We start from the raw sequence: 15,066 nt of genomic DNA, 5'->3' as shown, positions 1-15,066 counted from the left end.
AAGTAAAAGGTTAAACTGACTGTTTAAGGAGAGTACAAGTGCCTAGCAAAATGGGGCACTTGATGGAATCTCTGCTGAGTACTACTGCAATACTGTAAAACAACAACCTGAATCCTTGTAGATTTAAGAAGATAGGTTTTACACAATGTTAAAACCCAGGCTGAAGCTATCAATCCAGGCTTTGTCTACTTAGATATTTAAGAATCTGTAATACCTGCATTGTAGTAACCTGTTAATAATATTAGGGACATGTACTGGTTACATCTGAAAGTTTTTCAGAATCAAACAGGGGGGCATGAATCAGTGTTCATGTTGTGCTTCCCGTCAGTACCCGTCCCGGGCCAGGGAAGCTAACGATCCAACCAGCGGACCAAATTTGGTGTTGAATCCTGGTCATATGCCACTTGAGGAACTTTGCAGATATGCTAAGGTGAGAATCAAATAAAATCAGGTTACAGAATGACTGATGTTAGCTTTTACTGTATATAGGGAGTTACTGTTCTGCAACTACCTACAAAATTGGGTGCATGGTACCTCTCACGGTGAAAATGTGGAAAAGGAATTATGTTGAATTCCAGGGCAAATCTGCGCCTACCAACCAACCAGTTTCATTTGCCCCTCTTACGTTTTCATTTCTTCCACAGTCAAACTAGCTGGGACCAAGCCTTGCCAAATGCATGCTTATACTGTGAGCAGGAATGAGTGTGTGTGTGTGTGTGTGTGTGTGTGTGTGTGTGTGTGTGTGTGTGTGTGTGTGTGTGTGTGTGTGTGTGTGTGTGTGTGCGTACGTACACCAGGGCTTACCCTTTAGTTCCTGCAGAACTTATACGTTAATTTTTTTAAATGATTTTCTAGCCCATATGAATTTAAAAAAAACAGAAAACCAACTCCTAAAGGTGATTGGTGTCATATTGCCTGCTAGAGTCTACAGCCAGCCAACCACACTGGAGAGCCGTGAACTGCTTCCAGTCCCCAAAGCAGGGTGCTGACTGATGCTTCCATCACTCCCACTTAGTTTTACCTCACAAAAATCCTGCAGGAATGATGTTTCAGACATTTCCCATTGCCCAGAATCTTCCCACTCTGCAAGTCCTGACTGCATGTAGGTTAAGTCTTCTGGTTGGTGACCTATCAAATGATTAATCAAGGGCTGGCTAAGATGTCAGAGGCTAATCTAGTGCCATGCCGACCATGATTGCTGCCCTTAGACGTACAGTGTAAGCATTAACCCTGTCAAGATGGTGTCACTGCTGCTCTGATGATGCAGGGTATTGGTGTGTGTATACACACGTTATTAAACTTTTTAGTGTATGCTTGAGTTGTGTAAATACCAAAGAAACACAAATCACTAGCTCAAACTAACATGACAAATGCAGTACGCAACTAGACAATCAAATTGGCACACTAGGCTCTGAAGAAACAAGAGCAAAGTACTCTGAAGGAATAAAGCTAAAAAAGCATAGAAGGAAAACTGGTTTTGAACCAGGACCAACTGAGGCATGCCAAGTAACAGTGGAGCCTATGGGTTTTGCTGGCGTGCTTCTGATGTTGTTACACAAAGTGGCTAATCTTCAGAGCAAAAGATTAACTGCAAACCTTTCTACACAACTGGAGCGAAAGGTTAACTGCAAACAGACATGCGGGGATTCCTTCCCACTCATCCACCCCAAACAGCAAGGATGCAAGCACAAAGCCACATCTTACGCTGAATCTCGGACATCTCTAGTGATGCGATAATTCCAGTCCCGGAAAAATTCATTTTCTTTGTCGAATTCACGTTCATCTTCTCCAATGGTCACCGTAAACCGCTTCTCCTCAAAATCAGGCTCTTGTTCTTTTCTCATTGTTGCCTTTTTTAATACCTGTCACAGGGCACAATAAAAGGCTTTTTAAGGAAGCAACAAGTTTGAGGCATGGAGGGCAAAGTTCAGCTTACTAATGGCACATCAGCCCTAGTGAGGGACCTGCTTCCTAATTAACCTGTCCCTCTCCTGTTCAATTCTCACAAACAGTTAGGGTTTGGATATCTACTTGAAACAAAACATGTAATATTTCACTATCCTGTTAGCTCACAAAGATGAATCAGACAGCCAAATTGGTGGGATCACTAAAAGGCTCTCAAGAAAGTTAAACCCACATCTTCGTAGCTGAACAAAACGGGGTTTACCCTGCAAGCACCACAGGAAACAGCAGAGAGGCGATGGCACACTGTACCAGCTTGAAAACAGTTCTGCTGTATTGGCGGGTTGAATATGGTGTCCTTTGCCCTGCTTAGGAGCGATCTCCATTGGCTAGTGCTGATGGGAAAAAGAGAGCTGGAAGCCAGCTCTTCTCGACCAAAGGATTGCCATGTTATACAACACGAAAGTGACTGTTGGGTTAAACACACAAAACAGACTCCCCCAAAGAAAAAAGGATAAAAAGTTACACATCCCCCAAGAGGTTCAAGGTTAGTATTACAGAAACATCTTACAAATCAGACCGAAAGTAGTGGCTATGCCCTCTGACTCTTCTTAACTGTCTCCACCGAGCAGAGAGAAGAGATGACTGAAAGTCATTCCCAGAGGCTTTGACTATATTGTCCTTCTGCCACCAATGATACACACAGGCTGACTTTGAGTGAAAGACATTAGTGTATTTCTTAAAGAACACTTTACCTCTTTAGCATGCCGGAGTCCTCTCTCCCAGGCACTTTCTGTTGGAGGGTCCGGAGGGGGTGGGGGCAAAATTTCATCAACTACAGGCGCACCCTGTTAGAAAAATGAGAAGGAAAGGGGAAAAGATACAGGCTGAAAATTGTGCTTTGTGAATGTTTGCGACTATCCAGGCGAAACATCAGTAGGGCACTTGAAAAGTTATTGCCATTTACTAGAGGTTGTAAAAAGCGCCTTCTTAAAATTCATGCATCCCAGAAGAACATTTGATTTTGCTAAGTTAACAGCCCAAATGAAACAAATCCTTCGCCACCTGCAATGTATCTGCAGATCTAAACAAGCAAAAAACACAGAAGCCACAAATGCAAACCAATGTTTTCATACCCAGGGGTTTGCTGGCATCAGTGGGTGAGGGCCAATGGGAGGAGCACCGTTGGGTGAGAAAGGGTCTGGTTTTGAGATCAAGGAGTAGTTCCCTTTGTCGTTCACACCAGGATGGATAAACCTACAGTTCATTCCCCAAGTACAGTGACCTGTGAAAAAGCACAGAAATCTCATTAAAGTACTGCACAGAACAGTCAAATACCTGGAAGCTCTGGTATCTTGTTCAGGTCCAGAACTATCTGAAGTCTTCCAGGAGAGAACATCTCTGATTTTCAGAGACATGACCTTTCTGCTTCCCACCTTGGTTCACAGTCACTTACTGTCAGGGCACCCAGCAAAGCCTTTTTGCCTGGGCTTTCCCTGAGAGATGAATTCAGTTGGGATCACGGGTGAGTGAAAACCCGAGACACTTACTCTGGTAGGGTGGGAGGGCTGTCTATGTGGGTTGTGATCCAGAGAGTTTTGTGTGCACTTTTAGAAGTAAAAAGTGCTTAGAGCATAGTTAGGAACTTTTATAGCTCAAAACTAAATAACCCAGCAATAAGTTTAAAGGCCTCAGTCTGAGTTACATACACAGGCAGGTGGTGGGGAAGAAAAATATAACCCAAGCTCCTCTAATAGCTCATTCTCCACAGAAGCAAGAGAAACATTCTCAGGGGGCCAGAGACAAAGTTTAACATCAGCTCCTCTGAAAGTCCACCTATGATGCCGCAGTGGGTTAGCTGAAGTTATCGTACCCATGGGGAACTCAGGTGTTTGTAATGGGGTATGGATATGGCCTGGTTCCAGGTCTGAATTTAGCTCAGGTTAGTAGGTAACAGAACTTGCTTTTCCTTTTAGCTGCTCACATAAAATCATTTGATGGTCCTTCAGTAGAGATCCTGACAGGTGTCTGGTCACACAACCACCACTATAACTGCAACCTTGATTGGTAGTCTCAGCATTAGCAATGAGAAGTTAATGGGACACAGAAATTTAACCACCTTCTCACGCCTAAAGGTGGTCCCTCCAAGTCAAGGTGGAGACACATTGGCAGGACAACGCACAAAGGAAAGTTACATTGACACTGCCTGTGTTATACCAATTCTGTGCTAAAGGGGCATTCAGTCTCCAAGGCTGTCCATTGCCAAGGCACTAAGTTAACTGTGAGCTTTTATATGCGATCAAAGATAACACTGAGTAAGTTAACCTGAGTCATTTGGTACTTTCATGTTTTCTAAGAGGGTTAGTGTGCCCCCTTCAGGAACTTTATAAAACTGACTTCACTCATTAAGAAAGGATAGTATATTTGAATATTTCCAATAGGGCTGTCAAGCGATTAAAAAAATTGTGATTAATTGCACTGTTAAACAATTTATTTAAATATTTTGGATGTTTTCTACATTTTCAAATATACTGATTTCAATTACAACACAAAATACAAAGTGTACAGTGCTCGCTTTATATTTATTTTTTATTACGAGTATTTGCACCGGAAATAAACAAAAGAAATAGTATTTTTCAATTCACCTAGTACAAGTACAGTAGTGCAATCTTTTTAGCATGAAAACGGAACTTACAAATGTAGAATTATGTACAAAAGAAACTGCATTCAAAAATAAAACAATGTAAAATTTTAGAGCCTGCAAATCCACCCAGTCCTACTTCTTGTTCAGCCAATCGCTCAGACAAACAAGTATGTTTACATTTTCAGGAGATAATGCTGCCCACTTCTTGTTTACGTCACCTGAAAGTGAGAACAGGGGTTCTTATGGCACAGTTGTAGCTGGCATCGCAAGATATTTACGTCCCAGATGTGCTAAAGATTCACATGTCCCTTCATGCTTCAGCCACCATTCCAGGGGATATGTGTCTGCTTGATAACAATTCAAAGCAGTGCGGACTGATGCATGTTCAGTTTCATTATCTGAGTCAGATGCCACCAGCAGAAGGTTGTTTTTCCTTTTTGGTGGTTCAGGTTCTGTAGTTTCCGCATCGGAGTGTTACTCTTTTAAGACTTTTGAAAGCATGCTCCCTACCTTGTCCCTCTCAGATTTTGGAAGGCACTTCAGATTCTTAAACCTTGGGCTGAGTGCTGTAGCTATCTTTAGAAATCTCACATTGGTACCTTCTTTGCGTTTTGTCAAATCTGCAGTGAAAGTGTTCTTAAAAAACAAACAACATGTGCTGGATCATTATCCAAGACTGCTATAACATGAAATATATGGCAGAATGCAGGTAAAACAGAGCAGGGGACATATAATTCTCCCCCCAAGCAGTTCAGTCACAAATTTAATTAAACATTTTTTTTTTTTTTTAAAACAAGCGTCATCAGCATGGAAGCATGTCCTCTGGAATGGTGGCCGAAGCATGAAGGGGCATACGAATGTTTAGCATATCTGGCACGTAAATACCTTGCAATGCCAGCTACAAAAGTGCCATGGGAACATCTGTTCTCACTTTCAGATGACACTGTAAACAAGAAGCAGGCAGCATTATCTCCTGCAAATGTAAACAAACTTGTTTGCCTTAGTGACTGGCTGAACAAGGAGGAGGACTGAGTGGACTTGTAGGCTCTGAAGTTTTACATTGTTTTGTTTTTGAGTGCAGTTATGTAACAAAAAAATCTACATTCGTAAGTTACACTTTCATGACAGAGATTGCACTACAGTACTTGTATGAGGAACTGAAAAATACTATTTCTTTTATCATTTTTACAGTGCAAATATTTGTAATAAAAATAATATACACTTTGATTTGACACTGAAGAACCTTGACAGCATCTTCTACTTTAAACCATTCTCTTTTCCTTCCTGTATTAACTGAATCCTCCCAGTCTTCCAATATTTCAGTCACCGTAAGAACAAACATAAGTCCTACACGTCCGGTCTTGGTTCTCAAATATCCCCAGCAGTCTGCCTAGTATTCCCTTTACTCCAGCCTCTTCATAAACCTCCCAGATTGCAGCACCTTCTGGTTCCTCCTCTGGCTCTGTTTCTCCACCTGGTACAATTCACTGCTCTGGGTACCAGCTACTACTCGCTAACAGCACCTCGTCCTCCTGCTCACTGCGGAAGCACAAACATGCCACCTGCTTCTTGTAGCCCTCCTGGTCATAGGTCCGCGTCTAGTTCGGCTTCAGCTTCATCACAGAGGCGGAGGTGCCCCAGCCGCCCAAAGCCTCGGCGTGCTGGGCAGACATGGCCCCACTCCGCCCAGCACCCGCCAAGCTCCGCTCGGTCTCGGCAGGGAAGCATCTCTCATAGGAGTGATGTGCTGCTGCCGCCGCTCAGGGAGCCGTGCCACGCCATGGAGCCCGCCTACCCCTTGCCCAGCAGCTCCCCAGCTCCGAGCACCTTCAATTATAAGATAGAATACAATATCTATAAAAATACAGAAAAACATCCAAAATATTTAATACATTTCAATTGGTATTAACTGTAATTAAAACTGCAATTAATCACGATTAATTTTTTGAATCTCAATTAATTTTTTTGAGTTAATCGCATGAGTTAACTGTGATTAACTGACAGCCCTAATTTCCAGTAAATGTATAAAGGATTTGAAAGTTGAATGCTGGGACTATTAATAAGAATCTATAGAGACCGTTTTTTATTTCTTATTCAAATATGCCAAGTGCAAGAGTTACTCCTGGCAAGTAAGAGGCTCTTGTGCATGTGGTCGAATGGCTATGAATTGGGTGTTCCACTGGGATGGGTATAAACACACATTATTTCACAGAATCAGTTATATTTATCAAAATGGACTGATGCGGCCACATGACATGACACTTGGCAATTAATTCCTCAGAAAGAGCAGAGACTAGAATTTGAGCATCAGAAGTCCCACAATGATGCTTTTAGCTTGGCTCCTGGACGGTAATATTTCTACAGATCTCCTGTACCAGGGAAGGCAGAGAGGAAATCAAGGTCACCCACATAAGGCTGAAATCAAAGGAATGTATCTTTGGCAAAAGAGCTTGATGTGATGCAATCTGAATTTTCACACACAGAGATAAGGGCCTGGTGATTACAACAATTCTGTGACGCATTGGGATGTAATCTGATTAAACAACACTAAGAATGAAGGAACAATCAATCCCACCCAGGGAAAACTCACCTGGTTCAAACAGAGGAACACATCCCTTTCAGCGATATCACAACCAAACTCATGACAGGAAACAAACAATTAGACACAGGAAGCCATTCAATAACACAGGTGAGCTACACTTAATGCTCAGCTCTTGGAAAAATCCCAAACAAATCCCTGTGTCATCTCTTTTCAACATAGCAGTGAAAGCAAGTCTCCCACTCCGCCCTTTCCGGCTTTATTTTAGTTAGTTAATTTCATTTACCATTTCTACTAAAACAAAAGCATTTGGGTGAACACAACTTTAAGGGGAAGTAGAAGGAACTCAGTCTAACATAGTCCATATTAAATTCTGTTATAAACAAGGCTTTACAAAACCAAGTCTCCACATCTTTTGAAGAAATTCCATGGAAACAGATTTTAGTTTTTAAACATTCCTCCGCGGTCTTTGCAACAATGTGCTAGCATATGAGACCGTGAAAGTGAAACTGGTTAGTTTATTTCCAATGGTCAAGATAGAGAAAACGCAAAAAAGCAAGCAGAAAGCACAAACAAGTTAGTTTTTAAACCTTTGTTTTACTAATCCCAGGTGTTGTGTGTCACAAAGGTAAGAAAATTTGTTTCTTAAAAATATGGGTTTTCACTCAATAGCACTCCTCTTTAATCCCAGTCCATAAAGACCCAAGTAAGTAAGTAAAATCCATTTATTCATGTCTGAATATTGGTGACATTGTAGCAGAATTTTTGGATGCCTTCGATCTATAGCTAGCTTTGAACACTCAGTGGCTGACCTCCAATTGATCTGCCACAAATCATTTATCCATCTACTCACTGGTCGTCCTCTACTACGATGACCTGCCACTTTTGAGGTTACTTCCACTTCTGTGCCTGATGGCACCAACTTGCATAAGTTTGTGCCTATTGATTACCGACAGCAGGGTCTGCTTGTCTCCAATAATATTTCTAACATATGCATGTGTCTTTTTTTTCACATCCAGGAGATACGCACGAGGTTTTGCCAGCACCACATCTCAAAGGCTTGAATTTTCTTCTTGTCAGTAACACTAGTTTCCCACAATTCACATCCATAAGTCACTATGGAAAAAATTAAGCTGCTCACCAATTGAGCCTTTGTACTTGTTGAGATGCCACAGTGTTTCCAAACTTTTGTAAGGGAGGCCATTACTGATGAGCCATTCCTAGTCATGTTCTGATTTCTTTGGAACAGCCTCCTTGGTTAGTATGTATGAGCCCAGATAATTATTCGACTGCCTCTACAACTTGATGTAATCGTACTGCCCGGGTAGTCTGTTTTTGTTAATCATGTCAATGTGCATGCATTTCATTTTCACTTCATTCAGGGATAGTCTACAGTAAAACAGACTCCAATAGCTGTTGCCTTCCCTCAGTGGCTGTAGCAAAGAGCATTGTGTCATCAGCTGAGACTGGTTAAGAGGTGTCTGCTAATGAAATCCCAGCTCCTTCCACTTTGTCAAAACCTTCCAGGGCATGTCTTGTAACTAATTCTGCATACATGTTGAAAAGGCTTGGGGACAGAATACACCCTTGTCTCACCCAGTGGAAAACCAGTCGCTATCACCTGCTGCTGTTTGCACTGTGGTCTGTTATTGACAGTGGAGACTTGCAATGAGTTCATTGAGATATTTTGGAATCCCCATGTCTGCCAGTATTCTCCAAAGAGTCATGTCAGAAGGTATCAATGCTTTTGAGTTGTCAATGAAACGTATGATCAATAGGTGATTAAACTCCTTGCATTTTTCAATGATGTAATGGATAAGAACATAAAAATGGCCATACTGGGTCAGACCAAAGGTCCATCTAGCCCTGTATCCTGTCTTCCGACAGTGGCCAATGCCAGGTGCCCCAGAGGGAATGAACAGAACAGGGAATCATCAAGTGATCCTCATCCCGTGTCATCCAGTCCCAGCTTCTGGCAAACAGAGGCTAGGGATACCATTCCTGCCCATCCTGGATGATAGCCATTGATGGACCAATCCTCCATGAACTTATCTAGTTTTTTTTGGAATCCTGTTATATCTTGACCATCACAACATCTTCTGGCAAAGAGTTCCACAGACTGTGCGTTGTATTAAAAAAGATTTCCTTTTGTTTTAAACCTGCTGCCTATTAATTTCATTTGGTGATCCCTACTTCTTGTGGTATGAGAGGAAGTAACACTTCCTTATTTACTTTCTCCATACCAGTCATGATTTTATAGACCTTAGTGGTCTATTTTCCAAGCTGAAAAGTCCCAGTCTTATTAATCGCTCCTCATAAGGAAGCTGCTCCTTTTTGTTGCCCTTTTCTGAACTTTTTCCAATTCTAATACATCTTTTTTGAGATGGGGCGACCAAATCTGCAGGCAGTATTCAAGATGTGGGCATACCATGGATTTATATAGAGGCAATATGATATTTTCTGTTTTATTATCTATCCCTTTCTTAATGATTCCCAACACCGTTCGCTTTTTTGACTGCCGCTGCACATTGAGTGGATGTTTTCAGAGAACTATCCACAATGACTCCAAGATCTCTTTCTTGAGTGGGAATTTAGACCCTATCTAATTTAGACCCTATCCCTATCATTTTATACGTGATGCTTGTGATCTGATCACATGTGCCTCTTCCCTCTCTGAAACCAGCTTGTTATGGTGGTTTCTGTTCATGCAACCCTGGATTACGCAGAGCAGAATTTCGCTCATGTGCAATAATAGGGAGATAATATGATTGTTACTACACTCTGTTATGTCTCCTTTCTCTGATACAAGTAGAAGGATTTCATTCGTCCAGTCACCTGGTCAGTTTCTAATCATCCATACATCACTGCAAATTTTCGACATGACATCAATATGTGGTCATCATTCACTTTTAACAATTCTGCTGATAGGTTATCTGTCCCCAGTGTTTTACCAGGCTTTTTTTTTTTTAAATATATATAATAGCATGCACCACTTTCTGTTGCAGGATTAATGGCTCCCGCTCCACACTCTCCTTTCTGCGGTCCTGTATTTTAAGTGGCTCTGATGAGGCATACAGATTATCACAGGAATCCCTACACCGGCATGTAGTGTCATCACCTTCAGTGAGGACTCTGCCATTATGATCTGTTATCATGAAGACCATAAAGACCTAAAACTTCATTAATCCAGATTATATTGTATCATATACTTCAATAGGTCTCACATTTTTTATTTTCTATACTGAGGGGAAAAGTTTCTCTTCCTAGACTACGCTAGTAGCCTACTCAGTCTGAATCCAGTCTTCTGTGCTAAAAGGGACACTACCATTCTTCACCTAATCAACCAGTCCTGATGCTACGTCTGCCTTTAACACTGTGCTTCTTTGGAACTCTTAATGGACAGTTTCTAAAAATGTTCTGCATTTCAGAATAACACATTTACATACAACACATTGCTTGGTAGAAAAGGCAGACACTATTCATCAAATGCAATACCGAGCAGATCTGTGTTGGTGGAGCTGAGAGGAAAGGAACATGACACACCAAGTAAACATTTACAGGGAAATGCAACATTATTTCTAGCCTTGTCTTCAATAAAAGATATTTCAATAAATGTCTCTCAAAGGAAGAAGTGGAATCCTATTGTTTGGGATTTACAGATGTAACCTGGATATTGCGCTGCAGGGAACAATTCTGCCCTGGCAGGGCATGAACTAGACAAGAACGAATGAGTATTTTCCATCTCTAATTTGTACAATGTAATATTTTTAAAACATTTGAAGCAATATTTGATTATTAAGAGGACGTCTGAAGAGATTTTTATTTCAAGGTGCGGTAAGTCATCCTTTATTTGAGGCATTCTGCACTTAAGACAGAACAATTTTTACATATTTTGCATGTTGGCCTTGTGTACAATCAGCACCTGGCCACCATGGAAAAGAACGGTGATATAAGTGATGTCTGGGACAGCGTGCCTCATGTGATTGGTAATCCAACAGTTGCACTACTGAACAAGAGAAGCCACAGAGTGCTCAATTCACTCCCTCTGCTGCAGTATATTGTTACCTTTCATGAAGAATCGGCAGGTGGGACGTGGCCTCACTTTCCTATCACTGGGATCTTTAACTTCTCCCTCTTCCAGATCATCATCCTGCAAGGCACAGAAGGACAGATGCTTAAGAGAGTCAAGTCATCATGAAAACCACAGACTCTTTCACAGTAAAATCAAAGCCAGCAACTCCACAGTTACAGGGAATGTGTGTCCCGGGGCAACTGGGAACATAACAGTGTGATACGCACTGTGGACCTTCCTGTGCCTAAGAAAGGGTAGGGAGGGTATTAATTCTAGTGTTTCAGGGAAGACTGGAAATCCTGCAAGCATCAAGAGCTTCATAGAATCTGAAGCCTTGTCTAGGGACTAAGTGGCACCCATTTTCCATGTTTTTAAATTGTTTTAGTTAAACTGGGACAAACCCAAGTGGACACTGAAATCAACTGAACCGTATCATACTGATTTATCTTGAGTGCCTCCTTTAGTTTATCAATTTAAAAATGCATGTTTAATTACAATGCTGTGACTCTTGTATACAGACCATCCTGAAAGAGTGACTGATGAGGAGAGCTGATACAGATGTTGGGAACCTGCATATTAAGTTGGAGGACAACTGCTGTGTTATAACACCCATTTGAATATGCTTCTTTATCGTGTGTAGTGACAAAATCTCATGGCCAGCCTTTCAGGGAGGAAGTTAAATCTGTTGTTTTCATAGTCCCCTGTTGCAGCAGTTAAATCACACTCCCTTCTCCACCATTCCTACCCTTTTATTTTTTAACACTGCTCAGGAGTTCAGCGTCGAGTCATAAAGCAGCATGGCTTGTAATGGAACTCAGCATAAACTGAGAGCCATGATGCAGCACAGGGAGAACCTTAGAAAGATGGAGTACGTAAAGGCTCTCCAAGTTGCCTTCAGGATTAGTCATCCTGGAAGATTAGACATCCAAATATGATTTATGAAAATGTATATCCACAGAATAAAACAAGTGTAGCTTCACAGAGCAGGCCTTGCTTTTGTTCCCAAAGGAAACCCTTTCGGAAAAAGCTTTTAGCCACTTGGATTTGTCAGGTCAAAGGGAGGTTTTTTTTAAAAGGGGTCCAGTGGAGAGAAAATATGCATGTGACAAGTGACATCAAAGGCACTAGCGGCCAGAATGACAGCTGTTCGGACTAAGGGTATGCCTACAATGCAGCTGGGAGCGTGCTTCCCAGCTTGGGCAGACAGACATGTGCTAGCTCTCCTCAAGGCTGCATGCTAAAAATAGCAGCATAGCCAGCAGTTGCATGGGGAATGGCTCAGGCTAGCCACCTGCCCACTAACACGTCTGGACATCCTGGGTACGTTCTCCAGCAACAAGCCCAAGTTGCTGCCCACGCGACCCCTGGCTATACTGCTATTTTTAGCATGCTAGCTGAAGCAGAGCTAGCGTGTGTCTGTCTACCCAATCTGGGAAACACTCCCAGCTGCAGTGTAGATGTACCCAACAAGGTGCTGGAACCTTACCGTGCCTCTCTCAGCTTCTCTACCTCAAAGAGATGCAATATTGCCATACTGTGGACCACATCTTAATAGAGAAAGTGTCTTGTGGACACCTTCCCTCTCACTGACAATCATGACATCCCTGTAGCAACTACAGTGATTACATCCATGGAAAAGTTATATGAGGAAAGCGTTTTATGTATTTTTAGCAATGTAACAGCTGGAAAGCAGAAGATATGTCCACTTGGCTCTGGATAACGCAGCTCTCCAGGGACCTTTGGTTAATATCTCTTTCACTCTATTCCTTCTGAGATTCTCTCGGGCCAGAGCTCCTTTTTTAAAATGCCTACAAATAATGTACATGTTTAAATCTTGTGCTAGCTTTTCTTCCCCATCAAGTTAAAAATGTCCACAAACAGCATAAATTGCAGACAAATTAACATCCCCCCCAAAAAAAGATGGATCTTGCATTCAACATAATGTGAATGGAATAGCCAGCTTAACGCAGCTCCTTTCACTAGAACTGTGCGAAATCTTTGCAAATCTGGTGCTTGAACAAAAGAGAGAGTATTTAATTCTGTGTGGTCTAACGAGAATCAGACAGCTGGGATCCCCATTATAAGCTAATATATGAAAGCCATTCAAAGTGCAAATTCATCTTGCATATTAGTGTGGACAGCGTTCCCAGGAATCCCTAGCAATCGGGAGGAATGCTTTAGTATTGTATCAAGCTGCGTGTTAAAAGTTATTCTGAAATGATTTTAGGGATCCAGTAAATTGAATTGCTTGGGTTCTCCCACCATAAGGATTTCAGGTAATATAGAACACAGAAATGTCTAACCTAGGGGTGGGCAATAATTTTCGCAGGAGGCCACGCCACAAATTTTGGTAAGTCATCACAGGTCGTCCATTTCTACTATATTAATGGAGGGGGTCTGGGAGGGAGCTTGGGTGCAGGAGGGGGCTCTGACCTGGGGCAGAGGGTTGGGGTGTGGGAGAGGGTGTGGGGTCTGGGAGGGAGTTTGGTGCAGGAGAGGGCTCTGGGCTGGGGTAGGGGATTGGGGTGCAGGAGGGGGTGTGAGGTGTAGGCTCTGACCGGGAGGCGCTTACCACAGGCAGCTCCCGGCCGGCGGCGCAGCAGGGCTCAGGCAGGCTGCCTGCATGTTGTAGCCCCACGCTGCTCCTGGAAGCAGCTGTGGCTGGCTGCTGCTGGCACATCTCTGCGCGTCCCTTGGGGGGAGCAGGGCAGTGGGTCTCTGTGCGCTGCCCACGTTCGCAAGCACCACCCCCGCAGTTCCCATTGGCCGGTTTCCACCAGAGGCGCTCAGAGACATGCTAACAGCAGCCGTCTACTTCCAGGAGCAGCATAGTGTCACAGCAGGTAGGCAGCCTGCCCAAGTGCCCTGCTATGCCGCAGGGGCAAAGAGCCTGGCGGGCCGGACAGACATGTTAGACGGGCCGGATCTGGCCCATGGGCCGTATTTTGCCCATCCCTGGTTTAACCTGTAGTGAAACTGAGTCAGAACGTTTGAGTCGTCTGAAAACATATAATGAATTTTATCAGATCACCTTCCACAATGAGCAGAACATAAGAGGAAACGTGTGATCCTGACCACTAAGTTAGCCAACGCACCACGTGATTAAACCAATAAAGAAAATTCAAGATATTTGTCAGAGGATTGCTGACTGGGGCGTGAACAGTTTTGTTCAGACCTTTGGGCTAAGAATTGAGCCATTCAACTGATCAAAACAAAGACAGGTGGTCAATGCAGGAAAGATCAATTCTGTTACTGTATTCTACCCACAAGATTTAGGACTTGAGGTCTTTTTGAAGAAGTCCTAATAAGCTAAATCCTCTGTCATTCACCCAAGTTTCCTGAACATTTTATCATAATGGGGTAGTTCAGCCAGACATCAATCCCCAATTTGCGTTCTAGGCTAACTTCAGCTAATGCTGGTCTACTACAATTTCCACTCCAATCTGAACCTCTTTTTCAGAAAATGTCACTGCCAGCTGCAGCCCAACTGAAAAACAAATTGAAACGACAGACTATTATTTTGTACGTCTCCGCCAATTAACTTCCTCTCCCTTAGGGCAGGTCTTCACTATGTGCCGGATTGGCGGGTAGAGATTGATCTATCGGGGATCGATTTATCGCATCTCGTCTAGACACGGACAAATTGATCCCCGAACGCGCTCCCCGTCGACTCCGGAACACCAGCTCACGAGAGGCGGAAGCGGAGTCGACGGGGGAGCAGCAGCGGCTGACTCACCTGGCCATGAGGACAGCAGCAAGTCGACCTAAGATACGCCGGCTTCAGCTGAAGTTGCATATCTTATGTCGACATCCCCCTGCCCAGTGTAGACCAGGGCTTAGTCATCAGCGGAGAATATCCTACTTTTCTACCCTGACCTTCTAGCTCTCAGGTTTGGGTAATCTTCCTTG

At 42.9% G+C, this 15,066-nt stretch overlaps 1 protein-coding gene across 6 annotated transcripts in view; it reads right to left on the bottom strand.

The window, feature by feature from the left end:
* The window catches only part of ZC3H18 (zinc finger CCCH-type containing 18), a 61,368-nt gene that overhangs the window by 35,699 nt on the left and 10,603 nt on the right, over positions 1 to 15,066 (bottom strand). For all 6 annotated transcript variants that reach the window (XM_039503566.1, XM_039503569.1, XM_039503571.1 and 3 more), the window contains exons 3-6: positions 11,151 to 11,235; positions 3,039 to 3,187; positions 2,658 to 2,750; positions 1,705 to 1,862 (exon numbers count right to left, since the gene is read on the bottom strand). In XM_039503566.1, coding sequence (XP_039359500.1) covers positions 1,705 to 1,862; positions 2,658 to 2,750; positions 3,039 to 3,187; positions 11,151 to 11,235 — 485 coding nt within the window. The remainder of the gene's footprint in view (positions 1 to 1,704; positions 1,863 to 2,657; positions 2,751 to 3,038; positions 3,188 to 11,150; positions 11,236 to 15,066) is intronic.

This window comes from Mauremys reevesii, linkage group 16 (assembly GCF_016161935.1).
Source record: "Mauremys reevesii isolate NIE-2019 linkage group 16, ASM1616193v1, whole genome shotgun sequence".
NCBI lineage: Eukaryota > Metazoa > Chordata > Testudines > Geoemydidae > Mauremys > Mauremys reevesii.
Note: the sequence above shows the minus strand (reverse complement) of the source record. Positions and strands in the feature narration are given on the sequence as shown.